The 24,264-nt window shown below is 45.8% G+C and overlaps 1 protein-coding gene across 2 annotated transcripts; it reads left to right on the forward strand.

Annotated features, from left to right (window-relative positions):
- The first annotated feature begins 1,621 nt into the window (after positions 1 to 1,621).
- On the forward strand, positions 1,622 to 23,676 carry SMYD1 (SET and MYND domain containing 1). Of its 2 annotated transcripts, XM_008501863.2 has the most exons (10): positions 1,622 to 2,044; positions 9,611 to 9,787; positions 10,385 to 10,598; positions 12,097 to 12,227; positions 14,141 to 14,179; positions 17,053 to 17,245; positions 19,370 to 19,462; positions 20,137 to 20,300; positions 21,550 to 21,718; positions 23,157 to 23,676. In XM_008501863.2, the coding sequence occupies exons 1-10, from the start codon at positions 1,908 to 1,910 to the stop codon at positions 23,313 to 23,315; spliced, it is 1,476 nt and encodes a 491-aa protein (XP_008500085.1). In that variant the 5' UTR covers positions 1,622 to 1,907; the 3' UTR covers positions 23,316 to 23,676. The 2 variants fall into 2 exon arrangements, with proteins under 2 accessions (XP_008500085.1, XP_008500086.1); XM_008501864.2 differs by lacking the exon at positions 14,141 to 14,179.
- The last annotated feature ends 588 nt before the right edge of the window (positions 23,677 to 24,264 follow it).

Raw genomic sequence — 24,264 nt, forward strand, 5'->3', positions numbered from 1 at the left:
TTGCCTGTAGTGACTTTTCTATGCTGTGCAGTGTAAAGGCTGGGAGGTTCGTGCTTACAGCTCTGCAATGGCTCTGGACTTCCTCAGGATGAGCAGAGGAGCCAGGTTGTTTGGGGAACTTGGCTCATAATCACATGAGCTCCTGGATCACCCTGAATTTATAGAGATGTGGACTGATAACCTTTGTGCTTGGCACACGCAGGCAAAGTATAACACAGGATGTTTGTGCTGAAGTGTGTTTCTGTACCTCATTCACAGGCAAGGAAAACTTCCTGGAGCTTTTAGCAGAGTATGCTGAGCTGTTCTGTGACTGTCTTGGACAGCATGACTTCCCACTGCCTTGGCAAAGTAAAGCATTTCTTTTACAGTCCAGGGATGCATAGGGATTGCCCTCTTCATTTCTCTGTACCTCACTTTCCCTGTGCAGAGTCCCTAAATCAATGTTTGTCTCAAAACATCCTCTCTGGCAAAATGGATGTTGTTCTTGGGTGGGGTTCTCATTCAATCCACCACCTGGGATCTGTTCTTTCAAGGAGAGAACCTCATTTGGGTACCCACCCTGATAAACTGGACCCTGGTCTCTCAAGAGCAGCCCCTCCTTCAGTGGTCATCCTGTTAAGCAGGACACTCCCCTTATCTGATAAGGGACAGGGGCAGGCCAGCTGTTCCCTGCAGAATGCCATCCTGTGAGCCATGGTCACTTTGTGAGATGTGACAGTGCCATACCCACCTTGTGAGTCGTGACACCCTGTTAAATCAGACAGGTTTTCCTGTTCAGCAATGAGGTGTGGCTGAGGTTTGCCAAAACTGATATCTGCCCAGTGCTTAGAGATCCAGGAGGAAAATATCACCGGTTCTCTTAGAAGTGGGGAGGTGAAATTATCAGGAACCAGCCCCATGAAGTGCTACTAAATGATAAAAAAACGCTGAACAGTAATCTGGGCTGGGTTCAAGTTCTACAGCGGGGTTCACTTTATACTTGGACATCTGAACTGCATCACCCTGAGCTTGCCCTGACTGCTGGGGTAGAGAGCAAAGGCTTCTCATGGGCTTGGTCACCCTGGTGCACCCTCCTTGTCTACCGAGGTGGCTCAGATTCCCCCATTCCCTCCCCAGGTGAGCACTGGAGGTGGAGAGAGCCCTCAAAATGTGTTGCTGTGTCCAACAGTTTTAGAGCATCCAAATTCGTGTGAATATCTAGGGTGTCCTGCTTGCTTCTGCAACCTGCACTGAGCCACTTCTGTCTTTCCAGCTCCTTCCCTGCTGCTCCGTGTGCCCTCTGCCACCAACAATTGGGAAGTGACCTCCCCTTTTCCAGGCTCTGGTGGTGACAGAGGATGCAGACAGATTTAGGGGGTGTGTTTCTCTGTTATCCCAGCCTCTAAATATGCCATCCATCTCCTAGAGGGTAAAAATAACACAGCATTGTTTAATTTCTGGAAAAAGCCAGATGACTGTGGAAGAGGTCAGAGATATGCGTACCAACCCTTCTTGTCCCACTGTCTCAGCTGTTGCTTCCTGAGAGACAGAAGCATGTGGCTGCTAAAAATATCCTTGCAAAGAGAGTACATTCTCTCTCCAATGGGAGAGTATAAATTAATCTGAGTCGTAACATACACAACTGCCTGTGGCTGGGGGAAACTATTCCAAACGTTGGTTTCAGAGAGGGGTTTCCTAATGAAGCAGGAAAAGCCCCAATCCTGTGCTCTCCCTGCATAGGTTGGTGACACTGAGTAGGGGATTTTCACCTCCTGCCTCTCCTGCTCCCACCCCCTCTCCCTCCTATGGGAAACGGTGTGGCCAGGGGTGGGGGGAGGACAGCCCTTTTATAAGTTGAAGTTGACAGGAGTAAGAGGAGATTTGGGTGGCTCTGACATACCCACCTCCCAAGCCTTGAGGTCCCTGGGATGACCAAAGGAGGAATGGAATCAGTTGAAGTGTTCACCTCTGAAGGCAAAGGAAGGGGCTTGAAAGCCCAGAAGGAATTCTTGCCTGGGGATGTCATCTTTGCGGAGCCAGCCTATGCTGCAGTGGTCTTTGATAGGTAAGAGATAAGCACTTCTGAAACACAGAATTAAAGCCATCTCAATGCAAAGTTTCATCTGGTCAGGTGGGTAAAAGTTTCTGAGTGTCTGGACAGCATCAGAGAATTGTGCAAAGGGAAGCCAGGAGCACTTCTGTGAAGATTCATTCGCAGCTTAAGGTGAATCTTCTTCCCAGGGCTCGGATCAGCTTTTAAGATTTTAATCTGGTGCAATCTGCTTCCAGGCTGGGATCTTGCAAAGTTCTTGGTGCCATCAGCTTTTACTGAATGAGGTGAAAGTTGCCTGGATTCAGTGCCTTACAAAAGTGGACCCATGTTGTATTCTGCTGAACTGCCAGGAGTAAATGTCATTCAGGTACAGAAATCTCAGGCTGATTTTACTGAAGGGTCCCATGTATAGTTCAGGATAAAAGTGAGTTATATTATGCATTGCTCACATGTTCCACCTCCCAGCTGTACATGCAGCTTCATCAGCTGCTGCCTTCAAACTAGAAGTTAGTGGGGATTTGCAAGTGATACTGTTTCAGTTAAAGAGATTTTAAATTTATAGCTAGCTGAGTGAACTGGAGACAAATTTCTGCTTTAACCCTTGCACGAGGCCAGTTTTAAATTTTTGTTTACACTGATATAGCCAGAAACTGAATTCTGGTGCAAAAACACTTTTCTTTTCTGCTGCTTTTTTCAAGGGAGAACAATATTTGTTCAGCCTGTGCTGCTTGGTGTGCCCACTTCTGCCCTTCAGGTTGGCAGAAGATTCGTTGGAAGTTGAAAAGACACAAAGAACAAATTTCTATGTTAATCTCCCATGGGATAATTTTAGAATAAAGCTTCAGATATGAATGGAAGTTGTTCAACCTTCTAATGTGCTGAGAACAGAATTTGGCCTGAACTTTTAAACCAAGGAGCTAAATGTGAGCTGAAGGTTCTTCTAACAAAGTCTGGGCTGCAAGCAGACCTTGTGCTGCTGTTTTAATTCAGGTTATCTTGCAGCTAAAGTTGATTCATACTACTGTGTGATCTGGCAACAGCACAGAACTAGGGATGAAATGGACAGCTCAGGAAAATAGGTTGTTTTTTTGTGTGTTTCATTCACTTTTTCCTTGCCCTTTTACTTTCAGTAAATGAACATATTTATGAATATTTGCAGTAGCAGCAATGACACCTTTTAGTTTTTGTTTAAATATGTCATTGCAAAAGCTCACTTTAAAAATTCCCTTTTTTATTTTAATATGTTTAAGTCTTGACTTCCTAAGTTTAGTTACAGTAGTTGGTGACAAAACCATCTCTCCTTGACATGTCCTTTTAGGTCTTGTACTTCAGTTTCAGTAGCTGGAATCTTGCTGTGATACTATATTTGCTTCAGAAGTGAGACTTCAGTCATCCTTACCTCTCTGCTTCTTCTTCATGCTGCTGTGCAATAATGAACTCTTACCCTCCTGTGGCACAAAGGTTTAGTGTCATTTGAGATGTCCCAGAGTGTCTGTGACATCCTCTTAGGGCTGACAGGTACAGAACAGGATTTATGAGAATCAAACCTCCTCTCAGACCAGATGGCTGTCCCTGCAGAGCCTAAAATAACAGCAGGCTCCTATCTCCAGGCAAGTGAATCCAGCTCTGAGAGCCCATTAGAGACAATGGAGCATTATAAAGTGCACTGAACACAGACACCTGACTGGGTGAGCTGAATGCTTTTCTAGATCCCACTGAGCGTTTTGCTGGGATCTCTACTTTGACGCTAGGGCACACCTAGGTGTCTAAATCTGCAGACTGCATCCAAGCCTGGAAGCCCCTGGAGATCCCTGAAGTCATTCAGACAGGTGAGGGGTTGTACTCTTCAATGCAGTGATAATCATCTGAGCAGCAGTTCCTCACCTGGTCCCAGAGACTCCTGGAGTTCATAAAACCCAAAGTGAAGCTAAAAAAGGTTCCTACAGACATCAGCCAGCTCATAGTTTCTTAGATTTCCCTGCCAGGGTCTGACTCACAGGGCTGACCCTGCTTATTGCAGGAGAGTTGGATTAGATGACCTTGAAGGTTCCCTTCCAACACAACCCCTTCCATGATTCTGTACAACCTTTTGCTTAACAGAGTGGACACCTAGCACTGACTGCTTGTTCCACCTGAACTAGAGGTGGTTGCTTAGGGAGAGGTTGAATACTGACTGAAAGGAGCTGCAGAACTCAGTGGGATGTCTGGTATTTTGCTGTTTGGATAAAGTACAGACATGCTCTCTGGTCTGTGTTTGAATCAGCTTTGCTGCTATCAGCTGAAAGAGCACTCAAAAAACATCAGTGTCAGGGCCACTTCGCCTTAAAGTAGGTGCAGCAAGTTGGCAACATATCTTCCCAAGGAATTCTTTGTCTTTGTTGTGGTCAGTTTTTGATTTGCAAAGCTCTGGTGTGGCATTTAATGGCCTGAAACTGCACCAGGGGAGGTTTAGAAATTAGGAAGAATTTTTTTACTGAAAGAGCAGTCAGGTGCTGACCCAGGCTGCCCAGGGAGGTGGTGGAGTCGCCATCCCTGGAGGTATTTAAAAGCTGTGTAGATGAGGCACTTCAGGACATGCTCTAGTGGGATGATGATATATGTAAATTTTTGTTTATTTTGGTTTGGTTTGGTTTTTTTTGTTTGCTTGGGTTTTTTTTTTGTTTTTTTTTTTTTTTTTTTTTTTTTTTTTTTTTTGTTTTTTTTTTGTTTGTTTTTTTTTTTTTTTGTTTGATGTTTGGACTTGGTAACCTTAGAGGTCTTTTCCAACCATGACAATTCTGTAATACAGTGATTCTCAGATTACCTCTCACTGCAGCTTTCTCTAGCGCTTCACTTACATGCTGGGGTTTCATCCTTCCCTCCCTCTTCACTTATTCTTTCAAGAGCCCAGAACTCTTTTTTTCACTGCCACTTTCTGGGATGATGATGTTCCCATCCCCTGGGCTCAGTGTACAGCATGTGACCTTCTCCTCTGGCATCTCAGTTGGCTCTCAAGCCTGTCAGTTTTTATTTCCTACAGGCCTGGAGATGCCTGATATAGCTCTGTCAGCCTTCATCAAGAAATGGTTTGCCAGTGGAGTTTGAGAGACACTCATCAAGGCAAAGAGTGTCATGTGGCAGAAAGCCAGGATCACCTGAAGATCTGCTTGATGAGTGATGTGCAAGCTGCTAAAAACCTGAAGTCATGCAATTTTTTGCCCTTCTTTTTGATGTGTGAAGCAGGCTTGAAATGTTTTCCAAGGGAAATGTGGAGAACTCTGTTGTTCTAGCTGAGAAGACCTAGGGAGGTAAGAAAAGCAAACTTTTCCATAACAATATGGCTATGAAAAGATTATGGAAACAAATCCTTTGGGTTGACACTAATAAAAACTGAGAGCTAATAGGATCATATTCACATGGTTTAAAATTTTCTGGGGGTTGATTTTTTTATTATAATTTCATTTGTTCAAAAGCTTAAGTAAAATCTGAGTGAAAACCTGGCTTTTGTAAAGGAAGCCACACCCACACCTCTTTAAAAAGAGGCTGAAAAAGCTTGTAATGAAAGACTGAAATAGAATAGTCTAGCATTTATCTAAAATAAATCCTGCACTCAAAGCAGGCAAACTAAGATGTGTCATACCTGACATTTTAAAGATAAAAGTACTAAGCTCCAATCCTCTAAGGTCCAGTCCTCTTTGCAAAGGGAGCAAAACTGTTCTTGTGCTAATAATTCACCATTATAAGCATCCTTGGCAGAAGCCAGCCACCAAATATCTCCCTTTCCTTTCACTGCTGAGAGGGGTGGGTGTGTTTCCTTAGGCTGTTGTGTTTAATGAAGTCTTCCAGCCTCTGCTGGGAAAGCCAAGTGGACTTTGCCTACATCTGAGGCTATTCTTATGCCATCCCCTGTTGGACACGAGGTGAGAACTGCCCAGCCAGACAGTAATATTTATGAAGCAGGTGGACTTAGGTGTAAGTCAGGTCACTTGTGTGTGTCATCTGTCATGGACAGAGTAGAATAAGCTCACATCAATCAGTCTGTGAGCTTCTCACCATCTCCATTAGCTCTTCAGGGAAATCTTCCTTTCATTCCTTTGCACAACAGCCATCTCCCCTTGCTTTTTCAGATCAGTGCATGGGATGTTGTGGGTGATGGGTGGGAAGTGGTTGGGCAGATGTTCAGTTATGCATGTTTTAGGGATGAGGTTAATGTATTCCTGTCCCTTCTGTCCTGGAAGGTCCAACAGATCTTAATCCATCTGAATCCAGTACAAGCAGTCACAAGAGAATTTGTTTCTTATGCTTTCACCAAGAGCCATGCTTGCTGGGCCATGGTTTAGTTGACAGTGCTCTGTCACCTCTTGCAAGTGTTGGCTGGCACATTGAATTATGGCTTTTGTGACTGTAGCTATGCCCAGGATTAGCAGTGGTTGTGCTCTTCATCTATGTCAAACCAGAGGTTCTGAGCCCCTGAGAGTTCAGAGCAGTTGACACTCGGATGAGAAGCCAAGGAAACCTGAGGCTCCCAAAAAAGCCATTTATTGAGTCAATCAGTGGCACCTGCCCACCAAGTCAGTCCTAAATCACTGACCTGGTGGGGTTGGATGGACAGGAGACATCACTATGTATGAAAGCTGGCCAGAGCTCACCTGTGTACATAGACACAGCAGAAAGCAGTTGTGTTGTCCCCATGTAAAAGCAAAGGAAGCCAGTCCCTGGGTCTGTAATGTCCAGACCTCTAGGGCTCTGGGGAAGGTGCCCTATGTCACCCCAGAAACCTTCAGTGCTGCCTTGCCATGCAGCATCCTGATCCTATGGGCATGGACTGCTCTCTCTGCAGGGAGATAAACATCCACCCAGGCCACCTGGAGCCATTTTGTCTTGTAATTAGGACTTTCTGGGCCAGATCAGGGATTTCCATAGGTTGGGAGATTTAGTAACCTCTTGTTGCTCCCCAATTCTTGGAGGACTTTAAGCATTGCTGAGAGGATGACAGGGGTGACTGTGGACTGTTGCAAGTCTGTGGTGTCCTCAGTGTTGTTTAACCTCTGGGAGAGGTGATACCAGAGTCTGCTGTAAGGTCCAGTCCTGGAACCATGGGAAAACCAGGGGAAAGCCCCACTTTGCCAACCCCATGTAGGGTTCTGGCTCTGGGACAGCAGGAATTTACACAACTGCCCAGAGGCACCTGCAGGATTTAATCTGAGATATGGAATGATTTTCAAAGAGAAGCAGGGTCAGGCAGTGCTCCAGCAAAGCTTGTTGAAGATTTAGGCAATAAATCTCAAATACCTGTGTTTTCTGATTTTTTTTTTAACATGCCAAGAGTTGAGCCCAAGCCTCCAGAGCCTTTGTAACCCACATTATCAATAAATCCAGTCTTCTTTCAAACCATTTCTGAGCACAGAGAATCCCTCAAGGGTTTTGTGAGAGACATGATATTTCTTGTACCTGCCAGTCAGATTTCCTAGGAGTAATTGTGTCTGCAGTTTCAATACCATGTTACCTGCTCCTTCACCTCCTCAGAAACTCTCACAAAGCTTTTTTTTTTTGGTGCAGTTCTGCCTTTCCTCAGGGCCAGTGGGGAGTTCCACCAGCTGGGTTTGCTTTGGAAACTCTGGGCACTCTATGAGATGAACAGCAAAATGCAAAGCAAAGCCTTCAGTGTTTTTCTGTTTTCAGAGAGTGACTGGGGGGTGGTGACAAGCCCCTGTTTTAGGTCCTGGGTTTTGCTGTACCATATTCCCCTCTGACCTGTCATTTCTCTGAACAGGGAAACTTCTTTAACTGTCTTTTCACTTTGTGACTGCTCCTAAAGCAAGCAGGGCAGCAGAAGGGAGTCCCATTCCCTGCACACAATCTCTCCCCATGCTTCCCAGCACACTGTAACCACACTGGTTTTATCTGCTCTCTGGCTCTCCTTTACCTTACAAGGAGTGTAATCTCCTTGCACTTCTCTGCCCCTCTCACTTGACAGCTGACAGAGCACAGCCTCACATTTCTCACCAGCTCCCAGCAATTTCATTTGGCTTAATGAAGCTGGCTGCATCCCCCTTCCCAGACATGTGCTCCTCCCTGCTCCATCCTGGATGCTTCCCCTGTGCTGGCTGCCTCCCATGCACCATCACTGCTCACTGTTATTTTCCAAACTTCATTTTCACAACATGGTTTTGTCTACTATGGGTCATCCTGCTTTACAGCAATGGACTTTTCACCCTGCAGGAGTCAAGGCACAGGCAGAATTGTACCAGCAGCTCACACAATACTGCCAGAGGAATGAAAATACATTTAAGTTTACTGAGATAGGCATAAATATGCAAATATATGTTTATATAAATCTGCATAATGAAGAGGCAGGACAGTGTTGTGTCCGGGAACTCTGTGGCTCTGACTCCTACCTGCACCACATGGTCTCCTTATGTGGTCATCAAAATATTTTTTATTTCCTTGTGCCTCAGTTTCCTCACTATGAGCTGTGGGTGATGACAATATTCCCAGGTGCCTCAGACCTTCACTAATCCATGCTAAACCTCTGTGTGGAGGCACTGGGACCAGGAGAGCCCCAAACCCACCTGGTCTGGGTATCTCCTGATAGTGGAGAGCCAGGAGACATGTACAGTGACCAAAGGAAGGAGGAAAAGGCATAATCCACTTTGTGATGAGATCTACCTTGAAGGAGGCAGTTTTCTTGGTTTCCTCATGTTATTTCCAGCACAGTTCCAACATTGCCAAGTGCAATACCTCCAGTACACCTCCTTTGGCCCAGTGACAAAAAGAAAAGCCGAGCAAAGCTGCTTTGTAATCCATGGAAACATATCTTGGTTTCCAGCAGGTCAGACACAGGTTTCCCTGTGCAGCCTCTTTGATCTATCACCCATCTTCACATGAGGTCTGCTCACTGGCAGATTATTTCTGATGTATATTTTTATCCCCACAACTTGCCTGTGCCTCAGGAAAGCTTGGGAGAGCAATCAGGACTGCTCAGAGCCAGCTTCCCATTTGGTCCCTCTCACCCAATGTTTTCCTAAGCCTGTCAGCCCATGGTTGATGGCCACTGCTCTATTTTGTGACCTGGCTCATGCAAAGCCCAGAAAAACATCAGTGTTCAGGAGGGGTTTCATTTCAGCCAAAGTGGGAGATTTTTTAGGTGGCTGAAGCTCTCAGCCTGGCTCTTTGCCTTCACATTCTTCTTCATGCTCACCAGAGCTACAAACTCATTAGGTGTCTGCTTTCTGCTCAGCAAAATGTGTGGCTGGTTCTTCAGCACGGGCCAGGCAGAAAACAAAGCCAGGTAGAAAATCCTATAAACAGTGGTGTTGGTGAGGAGGAGGAGCAGATGAGCTGCAGACAAGAGGGCTGAGAGCTGGGGAATGCTTTATTCCTGCCCACCTACAGCCAAACAGAAAAGCAACAGCACAGGGCAAGTGTAGGAGGATGAAGTTGGGTGGGATGTTTCTCTGTCCTCTGAAAAATCCTTGGGGGGGTCCATCCTTAGTGGGTGTGGGGAGACCAGGGGTGCAAAGCTGGCAGAAGAAGCCTTGCTGGGTGGAGCTGTCCCTTCACCAAGGCATGACTCAATGGGTCCTTCTGTCCTTCCAGCCTGACACAGGTCATCTGCCACACCTGCTTCAAACGTCAGGAGAAGCTCCACCGCTGCGGCCAGTGCAAGTTCGCCTATTACTGCGACAGGACCTGTCAGAGAGCAGCTTGGCTGAACCACAAAAATGAGTGCTCTGCCATCAAGAGGCATGGCAAAGCACCCACTGAAAACATCAGGTGAGAGCTGGTCCCCCCCCACCTCCCCTGGGGCTGAGCTGGCAACCTGGAGACAGTGGGAGAGGACACGGCACCCTCCAGAGGGTGGTGAGGAAGAGGTAGGTGAAAGGATTTGGATGGGGTGGAGGAAAAAGCCAGGAGCATCCCTGATGGGATGGGGACCTGGAGAAGCACCTGGAACATGAAGGGGTTGCATGCCTGCTTGGTGAGGCAGACCTGCCTGGGGCAGCTCAGGAGGTGTGGGAAAACAGGGAGGGGTGATGGGGTGTTCCCCAGTTTGCCTACAGGATGCAGTAGTTTGGATTCACATCCTGGCTCCATCACAAGAAAATGAGAGGAATCCCCAAGGACATGGGGAGGGCTGTAGAGGAGGGCTGGGGACCTGGGGTCTGTAGCACTTCTCCAGATGGAAACATAGATGTTGAGGCAAAGCTCTGCATCTCATTTTCCTTCAAAAACCTCTGGATGGTGCTCAGCCATCAGCCACCCGATGCTGAGCCTCTCTCACCCTGCCTGCACGCAATTTCCCACCCATGAAACGAGTTCTGATGGTCCTTTGGGGGGTGGTGCTAACAGCTGGGGGTCTCTCCTGGCCAGGCTGGCTGCACGCATCATGTGGAAGATAGAGAGGGAAGGCAGTGGGCTGTCAGAGGGCTGCATGGTCTCCATCGATGACCTCCAGAACCACGTGAACAGCTTTGATGAGGAGGAGAAGAAGGAGCTCCGGATCGATGTGGAGAACTTCCTCGAGTTTTGGCCACCCCAGTGCCAGCAGTTTGGAGTGCAGTTCATCTCCCACATATTTGGAGTGGTACGTTGGAGGGGTTGGGGAGCAAAGAGGGGGCTGATTTTAGTGCCAGCTCCCCAGAGAAAGTCTCCCACTGGCCTGAGCTGAGGATGCCTGAGTTCATCCCTCTCTTGCCAGTAAGAGGCCATAGGATTTGGGGTGGCTGAGACCAGCATTTGCTGCAGGTGGTTGGAAAACTGCCACATTCCCCATCTGCATCACTTCTGCACTGACACTGGGAAACTGAGGCATGGCAAAGACAAAGTCTGAAACATTTTATCTGTCTAAAGATGCAGGCAAGTGGCTTGCTGAACTATGGGTGCTGCATTGTCATCACAAGTCCCACTGTGCACCTGAGGGAGCTAAGGAAATCAAACTGAAGATATTTTTAGTAATTGTATATTGAATGTATTTGACTGTAACAGAACAGTTTTAATATATGCATTAATGCCCAGAAGCCAGTTCAGGCTGAGCTGTTCTGCCCCCAGTGTATCTTGGGCTGCACTGACCCCTCAGCTGAGAGGCCAGGGAGAGCTGAGCTGAGATGCACAACCTGCTCTCACCTCTGCTGATGGTTGTTGGGGCAAAGAAGTTGTCCTTGCCAGCACAGGGAGGGGACACAGCATCCCTTGGTACCCACTGGGTACCAAATCCAGTCCACTGGGTGCAGGGAGACTTAGGTACTAGTGACCAACAGAACTTGTCCATGGAGATGTAAGGGAGTATAAGTAAAGTACAGAATCAGTTAAGAAAGGAAATAAAATAATTAAAATGTAAAATAATTGGCAGCTGAGTTAATGATTTCCTTTGGTTTATCATATCACACTTTCTTGTTGCAAATATTTCCTTTGTTTATGTTTGCAACTAAAAAACCTGGCCCATTCATATATGATAAAAATGTTCTATGTAGAAAACTACAGTAATTTATTCTTGGCACACATACCACCCAAAACCAGTCATTCTGAAAATCATGTGGGACTCATAACAAACAGTAGTAATTGGGTTTTGTAAGCTCTGTGGGCTACCCAGTGTATGTGACCAGGATGAATGCAGCTCTCAAGGTTAATTTCTGATACCTGTTTTAGTAAGTGTGAACTTTGGTTTTCTGCCTGGCCTCTGCTTAAATTGCCTCAAATTCACTTTCCTTTGACCTTTTTCTGAATTATTTGCAGGAAGTGAGTTTAAGGAAATTAATGTCAAACCAAAATTATCTTAGACATCCCAAGTGAATAAAAACAGCAAATATTCTGCAGGATTTGCTCAGCTTTGCTCTGAGTTGGTCCATCTGCATGGGTCCTGCATTGCTTTTCTTCTGATGTTTTACCCCAACTCAAGTTGCAGTTTCTTCAATTACTCTCTGCAATAGTCTTGTAGGAACTCCTCCTTTCTCCTCAAACTTTGGAGATGGGATGCTGCAGATTAACCTCTTCCAGAGCATCAGTGGGAACTGAGAAATCCTGACTGTAGCCAGGTTCAGCTGCTTCTCTCTTAATGATTTTTCCTGCCTGTGTTTTGGGACTAGATCAGCTGCAATGGGTTCACCCTCAGTGACCAAAGAGGACTGCAAGCTGTTGGTGTGGGAATCTTCCCCAACCTCTGCCAGGCCAACCACGACTGCTGGCCCAACTGTACTGTCATCTTCAACAATGGCAAGTGAGTGGATGTTTCTTTCCTCAGGTGCAGTGGGGGTTGCATGAAAAAGGGCAACTTGGCAGACTCTGTTGACCCCACAGTGTCAGATCCCAGCCCTAGAAAATCTATTTATTCTTTTCCTTCTCTAGCCCAGAAAAAAGTAAAAAGAAAAAAAAAAATCAGGATTTTCTTTCTGTAGAGGAGCTGTTATCTTTCTCATTATTGTTGTCTTAAAGATTATTTTCTGATGCACAAGAAATAAATAAATACATGAGTTGTGACCCCAAACTCAGGAAAGAAAAAAAGGATTTTTCCCTGGTTTCTGTGGGTTTTGAAATCAGACTCAAAATAGGTAGAAAAAGTACTAAGCAGCTGCCTACATCTCCCCCTGTAGTGTGGCTTTATTTATAAATAGTTAAGGAACAACTATGGTTAAAAAATTTTTTTTCCTAAGTCCACAGTCCAAGAGTTTCTCATAACTAAAGCTTGCAATCAGCTGCACATCACCAACTGCTGAAGTGTTTTTAACTATCCCTAACACACTCCCTTTGTGAGCAGGTACCATCTCTATTAATCACTGATTAACTCTCTAGCAATGGTATCTTAATGACTGTTATCTGCAAACCAAGTCATGTGCAGGTGCAGGATGCTCTAACCTGCTGTGCATCCCCCATTCTCAAGCCCTATAAGAAAATTTCTGTGGGATGTGTGAGATGGAAAGAGATTAAGTTGGAAATGCAGGGATGTTTCAGCAGAGCTGAGAGGAGAAGCTGCTGCTCTCTGTGCTTGGGGCAGCCTGTGGGAGTGATGTTCTGCTCTGCTTTTCCCAGCCTTCTCCCATACCAGAATGGATAGAACTGCTGATCCAGCAAGTTGCATTGTTTGCAAGACATTAACTGAGGGAAACTGCTTGCCAAAAACTTCACAGCTACAGGATTTTACCCTAATTTTCCACCAGGTCTTAAGATTTTATAAATTCCTTTGTTCACCAAACTTTAATGCTCCAGCCTCCCCTTCTTTAACACATTGCTTCTGCACTCCAGTTCTTGCTGCTGGTTTTACCTGATAAAATTATGCCAGTGTTTATCAAGCAGCTGGTAAATGAGCAAAGAGAAAATGAAACTGCATTAGGATGATTGCCTTGGTGGGAAACTGGAGTCAGATCCAAAGTCAGATTGGAGTCTGTGCTCTGATACCCAGTTGCCCTGGATCAGATCCATAGTGGGATGATGGAGATCCTCCAACCAGCCTGAGAAGTGGAGGAGGTGACTAGCAGTGACTGCAGCCCTGAGTTTCTGGGTGGTTAAGTAGAGGGATGACATTTTGTCAGCCTGGCAGCTTGGTGGAGGTCTCATAGGTATCCTGTAACTGAGTTTGAACTTGACCATCTGGTTACTGGCCAGGTAGGCTATGAAGGTTTCTTGTCTTTCTGTGGAAACGTAATAATCAACTCCTGTTGTTGGAACTGAGCTCTCCATCAGTGCTCAAGGCACAACACAGGACTTGAGGACCCACTGAACTCACCACAGAGCCCAGTCCTTGTTGCTGATATCCCAGTATGATTTTCACTTCAAGTTGTGTTTTATAAAACATGATACTCACGTTAGTGGAGTCATTGCTGTGCAGGACAACCAACCCTATTGCACCTGCCCAATGGTAGAAGCAGGTTTGGTTCATCCTCTGGATGAGACCACCCTTAGAATCATGGAGCCAGGAGAGTTCTCACCCAAATCCATCCATGGACAATTTGATTGTGGTAACTTGATTACGGTAGCTGCATGGCAAACGTGAAGCTCTACATGAACCAGGCACCAGGAGCCCCCTTGCCCCCTGTCAGGATGGTGTCCTGATGCCCTACACCAGCACCCAGTGTTTTGTTTTTTTTTGTTATACTTGCACCTGTGTAAACTGGAGATGTTTGTTTTGTCTTTCAGTCATGAGGCTGTAAGATCAATGTTCCACACACAGATGAGGTGGGTCAGTCTTGAAAGCATTCTCCTCCCCCTTGCCCTGTACCCCTCATGCCCCATATTAATAGAAAAGCTGCAAACAGCCCAAGGGGCTCCCTCCATTTGCAGAAAATTTGACTTTCCCTATTTTATCAACTTCTACTCCTCCCCTGTGTAAAAACCCCACTAAACCCAAACCTCACTTAACTTTGCATTTTGTAGTAAATTAAAACAATAGTGTAGTAAATTAATTTTGTAGTTAATTAATACTGTAACTATGTCTCCCACTCTAAATTCCCTCCCTGACTTCCCACCCTCTCCCTTTGTTTCCTCCCTGTCAGTATCTCCTTTTTCCACTTCTCATTTCTTCTCCCCTGACTATGGCAAGAGCCATGAAAGTCAGAAGGTCTCACCAATCTCGTGCAGCCCAAAATAAAACCTTGCATATTAGGAGATGAGAAATGATTGCATTACTGACACACTAAATAGTCCACGTTTCTTTTGCAACCAGCGGTGCCCATTGAGTGTGTTTAGCACAGTAGCCATACCCTGAGATGTAGGTTTTATCTTTTTGTATCATAATACGTGATTGATGTTTTAACCCTTTAATGATGCCACCATTACCTGATCCCAACTAAAGAATGTATGCAAAAAATAAGATGTATGGAAAAAAAAAAAAGGATAAATTCTCTGCTTAGCTCACTCTGCTTGGTATATAGTTTGTCCTGTTAAAGGAACACTGTTGTCTTTAAACTCTAATTTCAAGTAATCACTCAATTTCCTCAAATAAGATGTGAAATACTTCTGAAACTCTCTTTTTCTCTATTGACCTTACTCTGTGCATAAACAGAACCATAAAACCAAGGAAATAAATTCCAATTCTGATTAAATTTGCTTTTTTGGGGCAACCTGAGTTTTGGGCTATAGGGAGTGTGTGTTTTGAGGTCCTTGGTGCTTGGGGCAGACACTGGGGGAAGAGCAGGAGACAAGCTTGATGGGCTGCTCTCAGCTGATGGTGTCTCTTTAACTGTAGCATTTGGAGTATGCTGTGTGTTTCCTGTCTTATCCCAAATGCTTTCCATTCCCTCCACACAAGGGATGGCTGCTTAAAATATCCCAACAGTGCTTAGTCTGTCGGGGGCATCATAAAAGTCAGAGACTGGGTTTTACTTCTCTGGTTGCATGGCTCACTTTAATGAGGGTCTCGTTAAGTATGAACAGGAATGTTTACACATTTAAACCTTTCTGATGGGAACTGCTCTTTTTCATGCACTCTCTCCCAGAGTAATGGGTTGCACATTTCTCTGACTGGCATTTTCCCATGTTTGTGACATTAATAGCTGCCTGTCATGATGCTGGCATGTTTAGTGATAATTTTTTTTTGAAATATGTTCTTGATATGATCTAAAACCCAGAGAAGGTCAAGACCAGCCCTGGGGAGTAGTTTTCACAACATTTTGGCACAGCCATAAGGCTCAGAGCTATGCCCTTGGTGCTGAGAACTTGTCATGGGAATTACAAGGAAATTACAATCCCTTTGCACCTGAAAAAGTCATGTTCTCCCCAGAAAGCTTTTAATGCCCCTGGTGAGACCTCTGGGTTCTATGCCACTTGTGCTTTTGGTGAGCCTTTCCTTGAGTCCCATCTGAAGCCCCACATGTTCAGGTGGAAGTCAGCAGCTCTGTCCCAGGTCCATCTCATACATCAAAGATGCTGTTGGGCTCAGGAGAAGGATCAAGGCACACACTGCCCATGGTGGGGGGATCCCAGGACAGATGCACCACACTACAGTGAGATGGTAGGGTGGGAGATCAGCCCCTGGGAATGGCTTCATTTTAATAACTCATGAATATTCCCAGCTGCAAAAATATGTTTAACCAACTAACTGGTCTGAGCAGAAACCCCAGGGTCAGTGGTCTTATTTCTAACAGTGACAGAATCACTAGTAGGTGGGGGAGTAGATGGGCACAGAAACATCACCTTGGAATTGGCATTTGGTGGAACTTTTTCCTGCTCTGGCCAAATTTTTCAGCCAGTTGTGCCTGTGCAGCTTCCACGACAGAGATGTCCCAGAGTAACTGGAGATTTAGCTTGTAGACTGAAAGAGCAAGGGAATAGTTTTGACTCTCCGTGTTATTTAAGACCTTTTGCAGGGAAAGACATGAGAGAAAAGCAGGTGCAGAGATCTGCCTTTCCAAAGGGATGTCATTATGGATTTGCTGTGGATTCTGGTTTAGTAACAGAGAAAGGTGGTTTCCTTGGGGTTTTTATTAGCAATATCAGAGTAAATGGGCTACACAAAATCCTGAGAATTGTTTCTAAGCATTTATTTACACGGGAGAGTGAAGAGGATGAGGACACCTCTTACCCAGCACCCAGAGGGAATTTGCCTTAAGTTTTCAGAGTGAAAGTGATTCTGAAAGCAGCACAGCCTGGGAGCTGGGAATCTAGCCAGGGCTGTGTGAGTGGCGTGCAGAGCAGTACTTAAAAAAGTGACCCAAAGTCCAAACTCAGCATTTTGCAAGGCTTGCTGGGTGTTTCTCATGGCAGAGCTTTCCTCTGGCAAGATCTGCTGCGACATAATAAAAGTTTATGTCTGTGTTTATCCCATCCAGATAGAGATGGAGCTGTAATTTGATTATAGCTCTGCCCTTCCCTATCCCTGCCAGGGACTTGCAGAAGGGCAGGACAAGCTGCTCTGACTGGGTTTTTATTCTGTATTCAGTGAACCAGACAGCTGCCCACTGCTTCATTGCCTCCCTGAAGAGCTAAAGCAGTCCCCAGGGCTGAGGGCTCACCTCTGCAAGGCAGGGGCAGGATTATCCCTGATGGATCTACAGCTGCACTTTTCCTTCTGCTTCTTCTCCATGACCCCATCTCATCTTGTTTGCATGCAGGATCGAGCTGCGGGCACTGAACAAGATTTCTCCAGGTGATGAGCTGACTGTTTCCTATGTGGATTTCCTCAACCTGAGCGAGGAGAGGAGAAAGCAGCTGAAGAAGCAGTATTACTTTGATTGCACCTGTGAGCACTGCAAAAAACAGACCAAGGATGACCTGATGCTGGCAGTGAAGGAAGGGGAAAACAAGGTATGCTTTGTCCTGCTGTCTCCAAACCTAGAGGCGTTTGTGTCTCCTCCACCAAGACATCTGTGTTCCTGTGACCATGGTTCCTCCACCTGGGGACACTCTTAATAGCAACACAGATTTTGGCAGAAGCCTGCCTGACAAATGTGAAAAATGAAAACCTGAACCTTGATTGAGCACAACACCATTTGGAGCCCATCATGGAAGGGCAGTTTAATCCCTATCATGCTACAAACATGCAGTTTTTAATTTAAAAATGCCTTCCAAAGTTGCCTTTAAATCTAACCTAGCAGTCCATCAACAGGCAGAATGCTAAAACTAGTCCTAGAAAATTACAGCTAGAGATAAGAAAAATGCTGGTGTTCAGATTGTGAAGGTGTTTTTTGAGGAACTGAAAGGGAATCAAAGTTCTGAAAAGAAGAAATGAAAATTCATTGCATGTGATTCAGTGATACAGACTTTCTGTAGAAGTCTTTTTGAACCCCTCCTCTAGTGGATGGCATAAAAAAAATCTCAGCTCTCATTCAACACCTCTCATTGATCTGTGACTGAGCAGTGAGATGCACCCTCCCCTTTTCATGGGAGATGAGGAATGGGGCCAGTCTTTCTTCAGTGGTGTCCAGTGACAGAGAAGAGGTAATGGGCACAAACTTGAACATAGGAAATTAGATCTAAACGTGAGGAAAAACTTCATAAGTGGGAGGGTGGCAGAGCACTGGAACAGGCAGCCCAGAGAGGTGGTGGAATCTCCATTTCTGGAGACATTCAAAACCCACCTGGATGCCATCCTGTTCAACCTGCTCTAGGTGAACCTGGCCAGGCAGGGGGGTTGGTTTAAATGATCTCCAGAGGTTTCTTCCAGCCTCTCCCATTCTACAATTGTGTGATTCTGTGTGATTCATGGGGTGCTCTGCAGCACCCAGTGGGAAGGTGTTCACTTTCAGATAAATATCCTCCACAAGCTGAAGTGCCTTTGTATAAAAAGCCTGTAACCATGCAAAGTGCATGATCTCCGCTATTAAAAATCCATTCCATCCACAGACAATGTGTTCAGCCTGACCTCACCCACAGAGCATGTCTGCTGGCCACTGGCTCTATCACATTCTCTGAATTCAGGTTCTCTTGCCTGAGAGCAGCAATGCTCACAGCTGCCTGGAAAAAGTGCTATGAATACATGCCAGATTGACAGCTTACATCCTCAACAGCTGCTCCAACCTTCAGTTTTTACCCCTTCCAAAGAGTAGCAAAGTTCCCAGTGTTGATACTGGCAACAGGCTGAGGGGACTGATAAATGCAAGAGAGGATTTTTATTAGACAAATCTGCTGTGGAAGTGCTGGTTAATGTATCTATTCTGGGAGTCTTTACTCAGAGTGATGTGATTTACCCTGATGGTAACATTGCCTTTGGATGAGCTCTGTGCACTGGGACACCCTGTGTGCTGCTCAGAGAGCTGCCAGAATCTGGTTAGCTGTGATAATTTCTGTCTAATAATATAGAACAATAAATCATGACACATTTATAGGGCCCATGGGGGGTATGTGGCTCTGGAAAGCTACTGGTTACCCTTCCATACTATGCTTTCAAAAGCTTCTCCCAGCTAGCTGGATTTCACAAATTCCTCAAAAATCTGCTAGACCAGGTGTGGGAAAAAAGGCAACAGGACAGTCCCATGGTCCTGACTGCAAATCTTTAGGACCTTTGTTGCAATGCTGGGTCTCTCCTTCTGATCTGCACCCAGAGGTCCTGCCTGCCTGCTGGGCACATGCCAGTGCTCTGGCTCTGTCATGCACCTTCAGACCAGGCTCTCTCTGCAGGCTCCTGGAATCATAAAGTTGTAGGCAGATTTCAGATTTCCCATTAATGACAAAGAAGGTGATGGATTCCTGGGCTAGACTAGTTTGCAAATGTGAATTTGGAAGGCTCAGAAAAGTGGAAGATGAATGATGGGGTTGGATAAAACAAAGTTATATTTCAGCATCAGATGGAGGAGGCATCTAAATTAAACACTAACCACTAAAGCTGGTTAGTGTTTTGCCAGGCATGCCTAAATGAGCCTCCTGCCCTCAGATACATGTGTGCATCAGACAATGTGTTCTCCTCACTGGTTTTCTTAACATTGTCCCCAGCCCTCTGCAGAGACAGTGAAGGAGGTCATCCAGTTCTCCAAGGACACTCTGGAGAAGATCACCAAGGCCCGCATGGAGGGACTTTATCATGAAGTGAGTCCTGGTACCATTTCTCTCTTGCTGTAGATGCACTGCCAGGGAAAGCAGGTCTTATCCCTCCTTATTTCAATGATTTAAGGATGAAACAACCCCCCCCCATTACTGTAATCTGAATATCTTCACCTGCCTCCTGCTCTCTTGGCACTCAAATTGCAAAAGCTAACAGAGGTTTCTGCCCCCTGTAAAGCATGATGGTGTCTGAGACAACATCCCAGCCTGGTTTTGTTCATAGTGACAATATAAAGAGATTCAAGGGGTGTCCAACACCTCTGATTGACACAGGTGCTGGACCAAGGGCCTCCTGGGCACAAAACATGAGTTTGCAAACAGTTGACTCTGCCAGGCAGCCTCATAATACTGAGCACAGTGAGTCTGGGAGGGGGACACAACATTCAGGACACTTGCCCCATGCATTGAGCTGTGGGCTCTGTTTGCCTCTAGGCTTGAATTTGCTTTGGGAAAAGGCTGCAGCCCCCCAGAGCAGAGATCTTGGTGCAGCCATGAGACAGCCAAGCAGGCAGGCATGGGACAGTACAGCTGGGTGACTCCAGGCTGACTTGTTTCCAGGACTGGTATGGACCCTGTGACCCACAGGGCTTTGGTGTGGCAGATTTGGGCCTAAATGTGCTCTGACTTTCCCTTCCTCCCTCTGCCTCCCCTGGGCACAGGTTGTGAAGATGTGCCGTGAGTGCCTGAAGAAACAGGAGCCAGTGCTGGGGGACACCAACATCTACCTCCTGAGGATCCTCAGCATTGCCTCCGAGGTGCTCTCCTACCTCCAGATGTTTGAGGAAGCAGCTGACTATGCCAAGAGGATGGTGGATGGCTACATGTATGTCTGTGCCCTCTTTTTGGCAGCTCTCTGTGGTTAGGCAATGTGTTATGGGAAGAACTTTCTTAGTCTGCTCCCATCAAGGCAGTGATGCTGTCAGACTGGGACCAAGTTATATCACCAGGGAGAGTGAGATCTCTTACTAAATGCACAAGAGGGTCCAAACACCTTGACTTACTAAACTGTAAGAGGCAAATTGTTTGGGTACAACTTTTATTAGCCTTTTGATTTTGTCTCAGAAGCATCTCAGGGCTGTCCTGGTAGCAAGACACAGAACCTGAGTGTAGGACAGAGAAGCTGTCACTGCAGGAGATGGTCTGTTCCCCTGCACCCTGCAGGAAGGAGAAGTTACAGAGAAAATGGAAAACAGTGTCAAATGGTTGTCACTCAAGAAATCCCTTCCCTCTGGAATAAGACATGGATTTTTGTCTTAGCTAGTTACTATGCACAGATCCTGTAGTAAAAGCTCAGTGAGAATAAATCTGTGTAGGGTTAGTTCACATTGATCCAGGACAAACCTCACAGTAAAAGTGATGTACTTTATTATTGTTGAGGTTTTACTACAGGACTGATGAGTATCAAAATTACTGCAGTATTTTTCTTCTTTGTTTTAAGATCTGCCAATTCAAAATGCCAACAATGCCTTTAAAGGCAGGTTTTCAGGTAGATGCAAGCAGCTTCTAATCTGCCTGAGCTTCTAAAGTTGGGTGTAGAGGCCAGGATTCATTTTGCTCCCCTTGGGTGACTGGCCATAGGGGAGTGATCTTACTGTCTTTGGAGATGAGGATGCATCTCCAAGGACTGTAGTGAACATTTCTGGAGTTTCTGGAACCACCTGTTTCTGTCCTCACTTCGAATGAGAAGCTGGTGGTTTTTTACATTCTTGATTTAGGCACTTTAATGAGCACCTCAATGAGCTGTCTGCACTTCAGGGTCTTGTTTGGTTTTGGTTTTGTTTTTTTGTGCCAAAATAATGACATTGTCCAACCCAGGTGTCCAGCTTTCCCTGTCTGCAAGTGGTTCATCCCTTTTCACACCAACTCATGTCCTTGTATAACTCATGCCCTTGTGCAGCTCCTGCCTGCCTCTTTCTAAGCAGGGCTGCCCATTTTGGTGGCACTGAATGCAATAGGCTCTTCACTTTAGTCAACAACCTGCTCTTTGGCAAACATAATCCCTGAAAAACACTTGGGAACTCAGATCTTTCCTGAACTAAAATTACTCAATGCTTTTTTTTTTTTTCCCCTAGGAAAATTTACCACCCCAACAACGCGCAGCTGGGGATGGCCATGATGCGGGCAGGAGTGACTCACTGGCATGCTGGTCTCATTGAACTTGGGCATGGCTTGATCTGTAAAGCCTATGGCATTCTCCTGATAACCCATGGACCTTCCCACCCAATCACCAAAGACCTGGAGGTAGGTGTCAACTCCTGTGTCATCTCTGCTCTCTGTTGGGGCAAAATTCCACTCAAGCTGGAGAAACAACCCACCCATGAGAGCTAAGAGAAGCATCAAGTACCAACTGCTTCTCACAAGCATGGTGATTTTCTTCTCTAGATTGGCACAGTCTGCTGGGAAAAATGCATGTCTCTTCCTATGGGAAATTTTCATCCCTGAAACACAGCTTTATCCTGCATCAGGGAATACACTAGGAATGGCCACTGAGCCTCTGAATCTTCTTTAAAAATGCTGTTTCCCAGAACAGAGCCTCCCAATCTTCCAACAACTTGGCTGCTCTGCTCTCAAATGGATGGCATTACAGTCTGACATCAACTTATATATGGTGGATGTTCCCTGGTTACCAGCTAATTGTCTTTATCAGTGTCCATTCCTCTTTATTTACCACCCCCCCACACCTTCTAATATTCAATGTATATTTCCTCAACAGACTTCTGGGTGTATTACCTAGCTTAGGGTCCAGAGCTGCAGATCCCAGGGAACTGCTCACCTGTGTTGAACTCTTTACAGTTCCATCTGGAGATCTAGAATTTCTTTAGCTTTTAATTCACCTATTATGACCTGTTGTATTTGCAGCATTCTCCTTTAGTAGCTAAAAAAAATTACAAGATACCAAATGAAATCCTTTACTGATGCCTTAGTGCCCATTATAACAGAGCTGTAACCTTTTAATTTTATATGATCAGAAAAATTATCACCTAGTACCTCAAGCCAACCTGTCTATTGACTGTTCCCCTATATATAGCAGAGAGTGAGACCCCAGCACCTCTGTTTCTGGGTTTCCCTTCCCCCTTAACATTAAGAAGAATATAGGGGATATATGGCATATGCTTATCTCTGTGCTCCTAATCCAAGGGTGTAACAAACAGGCAGGTATAAAAAGGCTTCCTAGAATCCCTTCTGAGCCCCTGCAGCACTGGGGATGACTCTGCTCACCATGAATCCTGGGATGCAACTATGACATGGTTGAAGAGGGGCTGAGCATCCCTCTCCCCTTCTCCTGCCTTCTCCCAGGTGAGGTGACCCCCATCCTGGTGATGGATGACACCAGGGGACAGGCCCAGGATGTGAATGGGAAGCTCCCTCACTCCCTGGCTCTGTACAGCATCACCTCTGTGATCCCAAACCTGCATCAGGTTTGGGAGCATGAGGCTTCTCAGCAGCCTGTGGAACAGCTCAGGTGCAGGAGATGCTTTCTTTATAGAGATAGAAAACCAGGTCTGAGAAAGCAACTGGGTATCTGTGTCCAGTCAGCTTTCTTCCTGCTAGTGGGACACCTTGGTTAAGTCATAGATGGCCTAGAAGATCCCTGAAGGGTTGTCTGCATTTTCAGGCAGTTGTTTTTCACTTGCTTTGAGAATCCCTTGTGTCACAGGTTTTGTGATGTGTCCCTCAGGTCATGCGTGTCCAGACGGAGATGGAGCTGCGCATGTTCAAGCAGAATGAGTTCATGTATTACAAGATGAGGGAAGCTGCCCTCAAAAACCAAAAGATTCAAGTCATGCCTGAACCCAGCAATGAGACCTCACCAAGCCTCTTCCACAAGAAGGAGTAAACCTTGAGCCTGACACAAATTCATGCCTGTGGGATAATATCGCACCTGTGGCACCTCCAGATGTGGGAATGTGATATAGGAATGTCATATATCCATAAGGATTTTTCACAGTAGCACCAGTCTGGAAGCATGGACCTGCTGGGGCAGAGTCCTGAAAAATCTTCTGAGGGCTCAAATCAGAAGAGATCTTGGAGCAAACAAGATCCTTTTTCTACCACTAACATTAAAAATTGAAGCAAAAAACCATGTTATAATATCATCCACATTCTTACTGGAAGCCTGATTCTCTTTACAGAAATCCTGATCCTGAAGTCTATGGTTAAATTTTGATTGATTCTTCAAAGTGTTTTTTTCCCCATCACTTCCTTGTGATGATTTCTCTTGCTGGTGATGCCTATGGGTGGTGGAGTGGTTGACCAAGGGGCTGTGGGAGTGGGAAGCTGGTTCCACAAAGTGTCATGGACACCTGTGGGCATTGAGTGCAAACTGAATAAGACCCACAGAGGATGTTTTGTGTGAAGTGATGTTTTGCTGATGAATAACAGGTGAAAAATTACTCTGCAGCTGACACGGGTGCAGCATCTAATGATGGGAGCTTTGGAAGCATGACTAAACAGTGTTCCTACATCAGGGTAAACTAATTAGGGTAAATCAGTCTCCTTAGTTAAAAATCAGAAAATGTCTGCAGCAACGGCAGCAGATGGACATGAGAGGAGTCCCTGCCATCACTGACATTTCACTGAGCCCACCTAAACCTCCCTATCCTCTGGCCTTGCCAATCACCTTGTGGGCACTGTGGCCATGGTGAAAGGGAAACAGAGACCTTTCCCTGCCCAGTTCTCCTCTTTCCACCCAGCCAGGGCAGCTGTGGGTGCACAACACACCAGGACATCCCCAGAAGGATGCTGGCACCCATCCCCAGGGAGGGGTTGGAACAGTGCTCATCAGC

The sequence above is a fragment of the Calypte anna genome, chromosome 4B (genome assembly GCF_003957555.1).
Source record: "Calypte anna isolate BGI_N300 chromosome 4B, bCalAnn1_v1.p, whole genome shotgun sequence".
NCBI lineage: Eukaryota > Metazoa > Chordata > Aves > Apodiformes > Trochilidae > Calypte > Calypte anna.